The following is a 13,499-nucleotide window of genomic DNA, read 5'->3' on the forward strand; positions in this document are numbered from 1 at the left end:
GACTGGTCACCAGAATTGCCCACAGATCAACACTTGGTGCCCCCAACAAGGTCACCACCCACTTACCTCTTACCTGTGAGCCCTCACTCTGTGCTGGTCTAAATGTTCCATGTAACCATCTCTGTAAACACCTGCAGGCTAAATTCCTCCATTCATGTTATGATGGTAGAAGCCTCTGGGCCCACTCCTTGAAGTCTGCCTCTCCAGGCCACTGCCACGAGAAGGACCTTCCCCAAAGATCCCTGCACTCAATGGCTTCTTGTGTCTCGGGATAAAACGTGGCCTCGAGATGTGAACACACATGCCTTACCCTGTTGCCCCTTCTCTTGGGACATGTTTCACCCTCACCTGGGCATCTGTGCAAGCTGTCCTCCACTCCGTTTCATCTGTAATTGTCTAACTGTTGAGTCTGAGCTTCACAGAAACCTCCAGGGTGGTTAGTTTCCCCAGCACTTACCACATCTAGACACTGAGTATGTTTTGCCACCATTATTCCCTTTTAATTCTTAGGACCCTATGAAGCAGGTGAAGATCACGCCAATATACTGAGGGAAAAAACCTGAAAAGAAAGCAGTTTGCCTAAGGTCTGCTAATGAGAGAGAGAGCTAACAAGTTCTCAAGAAATCTATTCGAGACAGAATGGACTTTTTACTTTTGCCCTGGAAGTGTAAGATCTCCTTAAACCTAATTTTCCTACAGGTGACTTCTGGACCCATCTCCCTGCTTGCTCCTACCACCCACCCACCTGCACTCTTGGCCTCATCTGAATTTAAGCAGCCGCTACAAAACCAAGATGAACACTGGGTGTGTAGGACAAAAAAAAAAAAGAGAGAACTTTTGGTTATTTTGATACCGGGTTACCTTCTCCTCTCCTGGTCTGACTAGTGTAAGAAAGTGAGTTCGGAAGACTTTTCTGTATCTTTGCTGTGTGGTCCAGCAGACACCATGCTCAGGGGTGGCCCCACACGACAGGACAGGAGACGGTGGAGAACAGTTGTTCAACAGGAGCTGAACAGACAGAGCAAGGCAGGGGAGAGGATCGACACCAAAGGGCAGACAGAAAAGGAGAAGAGTCTCTTCCCAGTGTTTCCATAGGTCACTAGAAACACCTAATCTCTTCTGGGAGAGAGCATTCCCAGGGAATAAACTGAGATATTTACAAGTAAAATTCACCTCTCACTTGGCTTTTGCTCTGAAAAGCCACCAGCTTTCATCAACTAGGGGACATCCCTGGCGGCTAAGGCAGTAAAGCGTCTGCCTACAATGCGGGAGACCGCGTTCAATCCCTGGGTTGGGAAGATCTCCTGGAGAAGGAAATGGCCACCCACTCCAGTATTCTTGTCTGGAAATCCCAGGGATGGTGGAACCTGCTAGGCTCCAGTCCATGGGGTCACAAAGAGTCAGACACGACTGAGCGACTTCACTTTCTTTCATTTTTCATCAACTAGAAAGAGGTAGCAAGATGATACTGATGAACTTAAAGGAAAGAGGCCACAGTCCATATTCCGCAGGAAGATTCCTTTATAACGGCGAATTTAATCATACACAGTACTAGAGCAGGCCTCAGTCACTGGGCCACAGGAGGCGGGAAGGAAGCAGGTCTGAGAGGGACCAACACGTTTCCAGGGCTCACATCACAGTGACACGCCAAGAGTGACCACCACGTACCTCCCTGAAGCTTGGCCCACCCCCCAGTTCAGTCAAGAACCGTGTGACTTCAAATTCTTCGTTTTGGGCCATTGACGATAAAATCCACCATGATGACAGTATTTCAGCACAACGGTCTCTTTCCAGTCACGACAGATATGGATGTCCCAGCTCTTGAGAAACAAAAGTTCACGTGACTTCTCTCACCAGGACTGGAGAATTTTTTCGTAATGATCCGCTGAAATGTTTGTATATACTTTGAAAAAACCACTAACAGTCCGTTCTGTGTTCTGTTTCCCTGGAAGATTTCTCATGACCACCCCTCCAACAGCTCAAGGGGTCGTGTGTCTGGGAATAAAGAATTAAGACACTTCAAAATAAGCAAGAACCCTAGTGCAACACTCAGTAGATGGGGGGCTCGCGGGGGCTGGGAGGGGAGGGTGGGAGCAGGTGCTCCACTGCGGGGCGGGAAAGCCAAGTGGTGGAGCGAATGGAAGCATCGACAAGCAGGGAACACTGCTGGGGAGGGCCGTCTCCTTCCGTGCCCGGCCCTGCTCGAGGGCCATCACGCCACCTGCGCTTGGGGACTCCTTGGGTCCGGGGACCCTACCACACCCTCCACCCGTCCGTGACCTGCACGCGAAGCTGGGTGGTCTCTGAAACAGGCCAAGGCCAGGGATTGGGATCTGACTCTGGAGGGCCCAGGGAGCTCCCCCGCAGGCCACCCCCAGCAGAAGGTCCCTGGGAAGCTCCTACCCTGGCAGCCGAGGGGCACGAAGGCTTCGAAGGCTCGGAGAGAAGCGGCAGAGGGAGGCTAGCGGTGCAGTGGCCTTGGGACCTGGCTCGGTTTCGTGGGGAGAAGACCTGCTGCCCGCTGCCCCCAGATCCCTGCTGGGGACGGACCACGTGGGTGTTCACGGCCAGCGGCAGCCTGAACGTGCTCCACGTTCCTTTCGTATGTATATACGGGTGTGCATGTGCGTGTGTGTATATATATATTTACGTACTTATTTTTAACTGAAATAAAATGCACTGGATTAGAGTTCATTCCCCTTTGCTCTAAGCTGCTTGGGCCGCCTGCCCTGGCGGGGTTCACACCTTCGGGCCCACCGCCCGGCTCGCCCCGGCTCGCTGTCTGTAGCCCCCGACCCGCCACCCCACAGTGGGAAAGGGGCCCCCGGGACGAGGAGAGAGGACACACACCGCCACAGGTGACCAGGAGGAGGGCCTACCTCAACGCGACCTCATTTCTAACCCTGAGAACCTAAGGAATTGTGAAGGACTCGGAGAGGGAGCTGGGGTTAAAGGTCACCGGGCTTTTTATTGCAGTTAAAGCAGACTCGGACAGGATGGTCCCAGCCTCGCGAGGGGACAGCCCGGCGGTCGTGGGAACACTCGTCGCAGAAGCCCTGTCCGCAGGCCCGGCAGTGGTGCTTCGAGAGCTTGACGCTGAACTCCTTCCGGCAGCTGTGGCAGTGCAGGATCTCGTGGTCTGGGACCCAGTAGGCCGGCCTGGCCGCATCCTTCACCAGACCTGCGTCACGGAAGGGGCCATGACGGGCAGCACACGCGGGACCCAGCACCCCAGATCCCACCGGGCGAGACGCCAGCGGCAGACACTTCACTGGCTCACAGTCTTAGCGCGCACACATCACCCCCTCCACCAGGGCTCCCTCACCCCCTACCATGCAGGTCAGGATGTCTGGCACTGATATGTGCCTATCTATTACGTTCTCCAGGTGAGCCTAAACTACGGCTGAATTAAGAACCACCGGGGCAATGGTGAAGTTCGGGCTTTGGCTTCATCCCATTTCCACTGAGCCTGAGTCAGTTAGCTGTGGGATTGACAGGTTCCTTAGAATCTCAGGGCCTTGGGTTTACTCATCTGTAACAACTCACCTTCAAAAGCAGTTACAAGATTACAAGAAATAAAGTATCTGATGAGCTGGGACCCAACAGCCAGTGAGTGCTCAGCAGGTGAGTGCCTGTTAAGCACAGTTGGCAGGTTCTGCCAAGGGCGGCCCCTGCCCCTCCTGGTCACCTGCGAGCGGATGCAACCTGAGCCTCCAGGATGGATCAATCCATCTATTTCTACACTCTCAAGTCAAAAGCTTGTCATCAGCTCATTCTGTGAGCCACGGTGATTAAATCTGACCCAAGCAACTGTCATCACAACCACCCAGGAGCCCTTGGTCTCTCCCCTATGAAGGGCTGGAATGCCCCAGGCCCAGTCACCTCTGCCTAAGCCCTCCACACACTGGCAGGTTTCCCTTCCTCTCCCTCTTCCCCTCCTGGTTATAAGCCCATCCCCTCACATCAGGTGAGTGGCTCTCTTAAATCTTAAAGGAATAACAGCTTGGCTGGTGTGGCAGATTGAGGCCCTGCCCCCTCTCTCAAATCTAGATAGGTTCTGTGACTATAGCAGACTCTAGTGGAAGAGTTAGTTTCCAGGTCCAGGCCTGTCTCAGAGCCTTGAGGCACTACGTAAGGAGTCACTAGCACTGGAGAAAACACGTGCAGAGGCGTGGGGAATACAGGGAATGGGGGTGAGGGGGAAGTTCTCCTGAGCCCAGCCTTCGAGACATCCCTGCCAGGCTAGCCAGCATGTGAGGTTGGCTTGGCCCCCCAAGATCCATCCAGCTGCCATACTGGAAAATCCAGCAATAATTCCCGGCAATGCCACTTAGAGAAGAACACTTGCCTTTCCTGTTGAGACGTGACTGTTTTAAGCCTTTCCACTTTTAGGTGGTTTATTACGCAGCAATAGATGGCCTAAGAGGACGGTCTCCAGGAATAGACATGAAACCACCAAGGTATTCAGCATGAAGCAGGGAAAGTAAATTCTCAGTCGCGTCCTTGCTGCCCAACTCAATCCAGGTCAGCAGGCTGACAAAACGACGGCCCAAGGCACGGCACTCCGCGAGCCCTCACCCACGTACACCGCACCCGAGAGGCACTGCCAGGCCCACCTAGTGGTATGTCGATGGCTGTCACCACGGCTCCTAAAGTGTTCTGCACGGCCTCGCCCACCTTCCGAGCGATCAGCGTCCCACCTTCGTCGTCCCCCTGTGCCTCAGTGACATCTGCAGACAATGGTGAAGGAAATGCCATCACCTCCGAGTCATTCCCCAAATGAAAAATTCTAGATGCTTCTCCCAGGGCACCCTGTGCCATTCTGCAAGGGTGGCAAGGGTCTGGGCTGTGGGCACCCACACCACAGCCAGTGAGGTCTGCCACTCCTTTACCTCAGGCCTCTGGAGCTATTTTATAACCTTCCTTTACAGCGGGCCAGGAACATGACCTAGAACCTCCTCCAGGAGAAGACTCAGTCTAAGCCTATGGTAAACATAGGACAGCTTTAACCCTTCCCCACCCAAGGAACAGCACCCCCAGGACCCAGTTAACAAAGAGCTTTGAGGGTGCCTGGGCAAGACTAGGGGAGCGACTGCTCTCACAGTGAGGCGGGGAGGAACAGGGCTGGGCAGGTGAGAGTCCCATTCCCAACACCCAGTGCCAAGGAGAGGGTCCCCCTCCACCTTGCGGCTCCTGGGCCCCACGTTACCTAACTGGGAATTCCTGGCTTCGTAGCAGTTGTCACACACCCGCACGGGCGCAGGGCCCCAGCCCCGCTCGGGTACCGGCCGGGTCTTGGATGAACAGCTGTCACAGAAGCCCTCCCCACAGGCCCGGCAGTGATGCTTGGTGTCGTTATCTTTAAAGGACGTAGCACATTTGTTGCAGCTCTGGTCCAAGCCCAAAACAAACAGAGAGGCAGGCGTCATTCATGTCTGCTCAGCTGAGAAAGTCAACCCGGGGAGCCTTGAGGGTTATCTGAGGACGGCAGGGCCCTGATGGTCCCAACAGAGGGGACCTAAGACCTCCAGCCACATGGAACCCCCTACTGAAGCACAGCTGTGATCAACACTTCCTTCCAAGAAGTGCTGGAAAGGCACCTCACACCCACCTGGCCGAGTCACAGGGATCTCAGGAAGGACTATGTAATTTCAGCCATAAAAGCAACGAGGATTCATGTCTTTCACAGCTTCTCATGAGCCTCTGGGACGCTGAGAAGAACAGGTCTCCTGTCACAAGCGTTTGGGCCAAATCTGAGGGCTCCCTTGATGTGGGAGCCGTGAGGTTTGTGTATCAAGCTGGGGGTGACCCTAAATGACCTCTAAAGGCTCCCTTTCCTCCACAGTCTATAGGTATGACCTCAGACATTTGACCAGTAACAACTGGCTCTAGTGGGAAAGTAAACTAAAATCTACCACAACAGAAACACTCAGAAAATAACAGGGGAAATCAGCAGACATGCTTTCCAACACTCTGGAAGCTCATCTGGCTGGGAGAGAGACTCCAAGCCTTCCTCACAAAACAAGCTAAGGGCAGGGCGAAGCAACACAAGGAGCATAGGCTGTGCCAGGGACCCAGGGCATCCTGCCGCCATACCAGAATCTGGGAGTTGGGCCTCCAGTAGGCAGGGGCGATCTGGTCTGTCAGCCAGGACGTCACAGCCTTGGTGGGCCCGAGGCTGAGCTCAGACACCGACTGAGCCATGAAGTTCATCCCGTCCAGGAGGCGCTGGGCAGCATTGTTGTTGTCCTTCAGAAATCCATCAGTCTGAAAGGAAAACGCAGGCTCCCATCACGTTCTGAGTGACAGGAGTAAAGGGAAGGAGGGAGAGGGGTCTCAGATTGAGTTACACAGCCAACTCAAACCACAGATTCCCTGGCAGAGAAGAGCAGGGTCAGGACAGAATCCCTTTGGCTTCTAAGCAACATCATACGCTATGAGTCATTGCTGATACTACTCTTCAAGATGACCACAGGACTTTGTGCACAACTATTCAATTCAGAACTTATTCTGCTTGTGAGATATGCAACCCAGGAAATAAAACAATCCTGTCAAGAGGACACCTCCTCCAAGAGGTCTCCCACCCCAGGCTGGGTTAGGATCTGTTGCTTTAGGAATCACCCAGAAAGGGGAACACCACCCCTTATAGAAAAGAGCTTCCCTGGTGGCTCAGATGGTAAAGAATTTGCCTATGATGCAAGAGACCCAGGTTTACTCCCTAGGTTAGGAAGATCCCCTGGAGAAGGCAATGACTACCAACTCCACTGCTCTTGCCTGGAGAATTCAATGGACAGAGGAGCCTGGTGGGCTACAATCCATGGGGCTGAAAAGAGTCTGACATGACTGAAGCAAACAACACGTAGAAAATCGCTTATCTTTCTTCCATGAAGGGAAAAGGCTTTGGATGTGCTGTGATTGATGGGTAATTCCAAGTGTGAATCGTGGTTTAATCCAGAATGAAACCACTGTATCACTGCCTCATAAATAGATTTGTTTTTCCAACATCTTGAATTTAAAAATCCAATTTAAAAACAGTAAAGGTCCATAGTAATTATATTTCTTAGAATATACTTCAAGAAGAATATACTCCAAAACGAAGAAAAGGCTTTCTTACGTGAAGATGGTCACGATAGCATTTTCTTTGATAATAAAAAAATCATAAACAGCATGAATGTTCAAAATGAAAAGAATGGGGAAATCAAACTATAACATTAGACAGATTATTACACAGTGATTACAAATGAAAATCATGAAAACTGAAAGCAATATGGAAACAAAGCAAAACTGTTGTACAAGAAAAAAGCAGTTAAGTGGCACATAAATTATAATTGTATCTATACAAACATACATATGGAAAATGAGTGAGGAGAATATGAAAAGATACAGTTTTATTTGCTAAGGCGGTTTAACTAGATATCAATTTTTAGTTTAAGTCGTGTTTCTAATATTTATGCAAGAAATGGGAAAAAAATGAAGTGTCTAGAACAAAAAAGGCACTCCAGATCATAGCTTCCTAAACCACCAATATATTGAAATTCATGATTAACCATCATTGTAAACAAGTTCCACTTCCCCATACACAGGAATAACTGGACAACCCGACGAGAAAACAGGAAAATAAAACAGCTCTTACTCCAGGCCACACGTGCACAATCTCTGTCCGCACCACCGTATCCACAGGATCTTGGTTCCCAAACCAGTACTGCCGGCTACGATAGACCACGCCACAGTTGGGACATTCGATCACGTACCTACAAGGAAGGCAGACAGATACTAGAACCCCACATCAGGGGCCTGGAGAGACAAACAGACCCAAGTGCCAGCCACTGAAACTCACCCAGACCACGCATATTTTGCAAGACCCATCCAGGGGGAGTCAGTGGAAGCAGCCGTCTTGGGCACCACGCTGACTTCATTGCCTCTCTCGTAGCAGGCCTGAAACATGGAGCACTGTGCCAGCTTCCGCTCTGTCCGCCAGACCCCCTGGCCTCTCCACACCCCTGTCCAGCCCCACTGCCTGCAAACCAGACCTGCTGAGGGTTTACGGACCCTGGGTTTTAGCAGAGCAGAGGGAAGTCTTTCTCCAGAGAAGTCAGTGCCCTGAATGATTATGATCTGAATGTGTACCCGTTCCAGGGGCCCAAAACTGAGCTACAAATTCTATCCCTGTCACAGACAGGAGAAATCCATCCAAACTGGGTTTTTGAAGAGCAATTTCACTCTTAAGAATAAACACTCAATGTAGATGAACCTGGCATATAGGTTCAACAGAATAAGGGGGGGGATTTAAGCTTAAAAAAAATAAGCCCAGGGGCCCCTGGCAATGGACATGTGAGTTTTTAATGGCTGGAGACTCAATTTGAATGAGTATCAAATACTTTGGGATACAGTCAAGAGTGGTCCTGAGCCAGTCTTCCCAAGAGAGGAGTGTAGCCAGCAAGCCAGCTGCTGGAGGAGAGGCTGGGCGGACTCACCTTGCAGGTGAAAACCCGATTATCATACTGGTGGGAATATCTGCAGCGGCTCTTGGCTTCATGAGGTACCCCTTCTTTCCCGTGATTCATGCTGTTCTTGCATCCAGCCCTGAGGGAGGCACCAAAGCTGACATGAAGCTGCTAAAAGGAGCCAGGGCCGCTTACGCACAAGCATTAAGCCAGATGCAGGGGCAAAACTAGACTCCCTGTTACTAACTGGGCCCCAAATACAGAGCAGAGAGACAGCAGTTTGTTTTGGAAACTTAAGGGCCTCTCTCATACTTGCAATCAACAGTGCTACACAGGTAGTGTACCTATTACTCTTGCATGAGGAGAAAGGGCCAAAAGGGTATCTCTTCTTGGAAAACCACCAGGTCCCTCAATAGGAATGGAGGAGCCAGAAGACAGCACCTTGATGAGAGATAAAACCTGAACAGCCTTCAGGGAACTCAAACATCCCAACAGCATGAAATAAGAAGTTTAATCAGAACAGGCCGCCAAGATGCAAAACAAAACCTGACCCTCAAATTCTGACAACCCATTAAGAGGAGGCTTAAGCTGAACAAGAAAACCTTCCAAATGAACAGCGAGCTCTGCTCTCCTGACAATGCAAAACCAGGGACCAGGACTTTAGAATTTCACTGTGACAGAAGGGAAAGCTCTGGAAACCCTGGTGAGGCACAGTTAGAATGGGAAAGTGATGATGATCCAACAAAGCCTAAGCCTCTCTTGCTGGGCTCATGGGGCCCGCTAAACGAAGTCACCCTGGCAACGAACATCCCTCTTTCCTCTCTAAGACAAGCCTCAGTCCTCCATAGCACGGACTGTATAATCCAAGGACCAAGTCCTTGTTACAAACTCAGAGCAAACATGGTGGCCCAGGAGGTGGCCTATAGGTATCGATGCAAAAAGGCGATTCATAACAGAAAAGGCTCAGGTCTCCCCCGTATGGGCAAATGTGGAGGACAGGACCAGAAGATGAAGTGACGAAAGCAGTGGAGAGGTGGGCCAGTGTCTGCAAGACACAGTCTGCAATCTGACCCCGACACACTGCATTTAAACCCCCAGGCTCCATCCAACAAGTCGCTGGCCCGTGAGTGAGTAGCTATCAACAGTTCAAATTAATCCAGTGAGCCTCAGTGTGTGGTCCCCATTCAGCAACATCAGTATCACCCGGGAACTTAGCAGAAGGGCAAATTCTCAGGCCCCACGTCAGACCTACTGAATCAGAAACTGGGAGAAAGGCCCAACTACCTGTTGTAACATGTCCTTCAGGTTTTCCTGAGGCATGCTAAAATTGAGAATCACTGCTGTTTTCCCCTGTAACAAAGGGCCACCAGCATGACCCAGGAGCCGGCTGGAAACACAGCATCTCACCGAGACCTGCTGATTCTGAATCTGCATTTAACAAAATCCTGAGGCGAGGCATACATAAAGTTTGAGAATACTGCCCTAACTCAATGTTCTCAACTCAGCTACACATCAGAGTCACCTGAGGAGCGTTTTAAATACACCAATGCTGAGGCACCACCCCAAATCTGGTAAGTGAGAAACCCTGGAGGCAAAGCCTAGGCCTCAATCATTTGGAAAGCTCCCTGGATAATTCTAAGGTGCTCTAGGCATCTGCCCTCATCATGAAAGGAATCCACTAGGACCGATACCTACCCCAGTGCTGTGCACACAGTGAATGGATGGAATGACTAGAATTGAAAGCTCTGGTAAGAGAAACACAGAAAAACAGGCAACCTAAAGCTTTCCATGCTTTTGCTTTTCTGTGCTAAATGCTTTTGAACTGTGGTGTTGGAGAAGACTCTTGAGAGTCCCTTGGACTGCAAGGAGATCCAACCAGTCAATCCTAAAGCAAATCAGTCTTGAATATTCACTGGAAGGACTGATGCTAAGCTCCAATACTTTGGCTCCCTAATACGAAAAACTGACTCATTGAAAAAGACCCTGATGCTTGGAAAGACTGAAGGCAGGAGGAGAAGGGGATGACAGATGGTTGCATGGCATCACCGACTCGATGAATATGAGTTTCAGCAAGCTCCAGGAGTTGGTGATGGACAAGGAAGCCTGGCATGCTGTAGTCCATCGGGTCACAGAGTCGGATACAACTGAGCGACTGAACTGAACTGAAAGCTTTCTGCAGTGATAGTTACTCAAACCAGTCAATTTCACATCTAAACGGGGTTGGAATCTTCAGGGAATTCTTCATAACCATGTGTCCCTGGAATCCCCCACAACCTCAAAGTGTGGTCCTTGGACCATCAGGCTCACCGGGGAACTTGTTGGAATACCCTATCTCAGGCCCCACTCCATCCTTTAGTCACAGTCTAACTTAAGCAGACCCCAAGTGATCTGCAGGCACAGGGAAGTCTGTGAAGCATTGCTCTAAGGCTCTTTTCCCATGTTGGGGACTTACCCGCAGCTGAGACACAGGGAGGAGCAGGTGAAATACTCATCTGGAAAAAAGGAGCTGTGTGCCATCTGGTCATCGGGGATCTCACCACTGAAGCGGTCACTCAGAGCCTGCGTGGAGGGAAGGTGACATGCGAAGGGCCTCAGCAGAGAGCTCGGAGCTCTGGGCATTCCACTGCCTGCCTTTCTAACATGCCCTCACTGCTGGCTTATTTCTTACCGGTTCTGCGGCTAGAAGCGGGAAGCCAGCGACTTCTGCTCCTTCCCCTCCACCTTCTTGGCCTGACTTACACCAATCCTCACCACAGGAAACCTCAGAAAGAACCAGCCCATTTCCCAAGAGCTCAGAAGGAAGCAAAGTTACTGTTCTCTCCTAATGACCTTGGAAGTTATAAACACGTCACACACTCCACCGGTCATTCAAAACCACCAGGTACTGACGAGTGCCCATTTCATCTTTGTGAAGCTGGGAAAGAAAGCGACACTGGAGAAGGTGGCTTGTCTTGAAGTCAGAGGGAGACAGAGCTCAGAAGTGCGCTGCGAGTTTTCTGGGCGTCTCCACCAGTTCTAACCACAGACACTCACTGGAGTTTACTGGCCACAGAATTATCTCTATGTAGAAAAAAGGGTTATCAGCCAAAAAGCATGGAGGAATTATTCTAGCTATTGGCAGCCTTTTATCAACTACAGTAACTAACCCAAAAGACAGCAAACGGCCAAAATAAATGCCAAGTAGAAAGATAAAGGTATGTGAAATAACAGCCTGAAATTTTTATGTTTAAAGGAAGCTTCCATTTTTAATCTTCTTTGTGTTCACTACTTTATATTGAAAGTATTCTTCAGGCTGATTGATTGGTTTTTTTCCCTCCAAGCCTTCAGTCATATGCAGTAGAAAAAGTCATATGAATTAAATATAAATAGGCTTTCTAGGCTTTAAAAATTATTAAATATTCACAGTTCCTAAGTCTCAACTCTTTCTGTGGCAGCCAGGCACTACTCAGGGGAAGAGATATAAAAGTAGCTTTAAAACAGAAGGACAAGATGCTACTTTCTTTAGTAAAATGGTGAAAGAAATTTTAAGATGAGATTCGGAAAAGGGGCAGGTTAGGTTCTAAACTAAGATTCTCGAGTTCTAAACGGAATTTCGCTTAAGGACACTTATTTATTAAAACTCCTTTTCCTTTTTCCCAGTGAAGCCTAATACCCTGAGTTGTAAACCAAGTGTTTTCAAAAGCACAAGCTCTCAGTGTTGAGTCAGGTCAGGTGTTCAAGACAAGAGTAGTGGCAAAGAGTGTGGCAGACTAAGGGTGTGGGACTCACCCATGTGCATTCAAATTCAGCTCCTGGAAAGATAATGAACACGCACATAAAATACCACCTGCCAGTGACGGCTGACCAAGTGGCAATCCCTGTCTTGGACCAAAAAATAAAATCTAAGGTTAATACATATACATCCTTTTCTCTTGGTAGTAATTTTGTAGAAAGTAACTAAGGGAAAACAAGTAAGATTTGGAGACAGACTACAAAGGAATATACATGTGAATATTATAGAGAATTAACAAGACGCAAACCCAGCAGAGTCAAGCCTACACCATCCTCCTCTCTCCTACTTCTGAGTAGGACCTATCCTTCGTCTCACCTTTTCCATGAAGCCTTCCCAACCACTCTAGGAAGATCACACTCTGCCTCCTCTGAGCACCTCCTGTCCTCAACGTCTGAACCAGGTAGTGAGTGATGAGGCAAAGCTATAAGCCTGACACATGCATCCCATCTCCCAGACTAGACCATAAATGCCGAGAAAGGAACGTAGTACCTCTGGATCTTCCTCTTAGTCCAGCACACGTCTTAACAAGTACTCAACTAGGACCTCTGCAGTGAAGCGCCCCAGCACCAAGCCCCAGGCACACACCAACCTACCCATCCCCTCCTCCTCACCTTGGCCCTGCCTCTGCACTAGGTCTTATCCCACACCCACAAGCCTCTCTAATTTACGGCTAACTACTCACTGATTGGCCAAATCACCGATAACTCTTTCTGTATTTCTCAAACAGCTGTGTTTCTCAAACAGCTGTGTGCCTAACCCTCTGGGGCTAGCTGGTGGGCAAATAGAGCATCATCTTCCTAATTTGTCAATTTACTGAAAGATCTGGGGAGGAAGTTTTCGCTTTATTTTTTGGCCACACCATGTGGTATACAGGATCTTAGTTCCCCGACCAGGAATTGAACCCATGCCCCTTGCAATGAAAGCACAGAATCTTAACCACTGGACCACCAGGGAAGTCCCAGGAAGTTATTTTTACATAAAAAATAAACTTGGGTATAGCATGAAACCAAATGGAAAATGCATAAATGTGAGGACCCCTCACAAAAAATTTCATCCTGTAGTTGGTAGCTCTTCAAGTGCCTCAATTTCCTTATCTGTAAGATGGGGGTGGCTAGTACCACCTTCCTCAGCAGGGGTCTCCATGGATTACACTGTGAAGATCAAATGAAGTTACTCCATTGAGCACTTGGCATAGATTGAGAGCTCAGAAACCGTGAGCTACCACGATTAATATTTTTATTTTTTACGCTGAGAATTCTCTAATTTTCTCCTTCAGATACGCT

General features: G+C 49.4%; 1 protein-coding gene across 2 annotated transcripts in view; it reads right to left on the minus strand.

Moving 5' to 3' along the window:
* Nucleotides 1-1,503: 1,503 nt before the first annotated feature.
* Nucleotides 1,504-13,499, minus strand: part of ZFYVE1 (zinc finger FYVE-type containing 1) — a 44,931-nt gene continuing 32,935 nt past the window's right edge. Inside the window, exons 5-13 of one of the 2 annotated variants that reach the window (XR_008199984.1) lie at nucleotides 10,897-11,003; nucleotides 8,475-8,583; nucleotides 7,838-7,935; nucleotides 7,634-7,751; nucleotides 6,097-6,267; nucleotides 5,210-5,390; nucleotides 4,617-4,730; nucleotides 2,404-3,181; nucleotides 1,504-1,995 (exon numbers count right to left, since the gene is read on the minus strand). Coding sequence is in view for 1 of the 2 variants with exons in the window: in XM_052646630.1 (XP_052502590.1) it covers nucleotides 2,949-3,181; nucleotides 4,617-4,730; nucleotides 5,210-5,390; nucleotides 6,097-6,267; nucleotides 7,634-7,751; nucleotides 7,838-7,935; nucleotides 8,475-8,583; nucleotides 10,897-11,003 (1,131 nt within the window). In the remaining variant the exon portion in view is untranslated. Of the gene's footprint in view, nucleotides 3,182-4,616; nucleotides 4,731-5,209; nucleotides 5,391-6,096; nucleotides 6,268-7,633; nucleotides 7,752-7,837; nucleotides 7,936-8,474; nucleotides 8,584-10,896; nucleotides 11,004-13,499 lie in introns of both variants that reach the window. The other variant, XM_052646630.1, reaches the window with a different exon arrangement.

The sequence above is a fragment of the Budorcas taxicolor genome, chromosome 10 (assembly GCF_023091745.1).
Source record: "Budorcas taxicolor isolate Tak-1 chromosome 10, Takin1.1, whole genome shotgun sequence".
Taxonomy (NCBI): Eukaryota; Metazoa; Chordata; class Mammalia; order Artiodactyla; family Bovidae; genus Budorcas; species Budorcas taxicolor.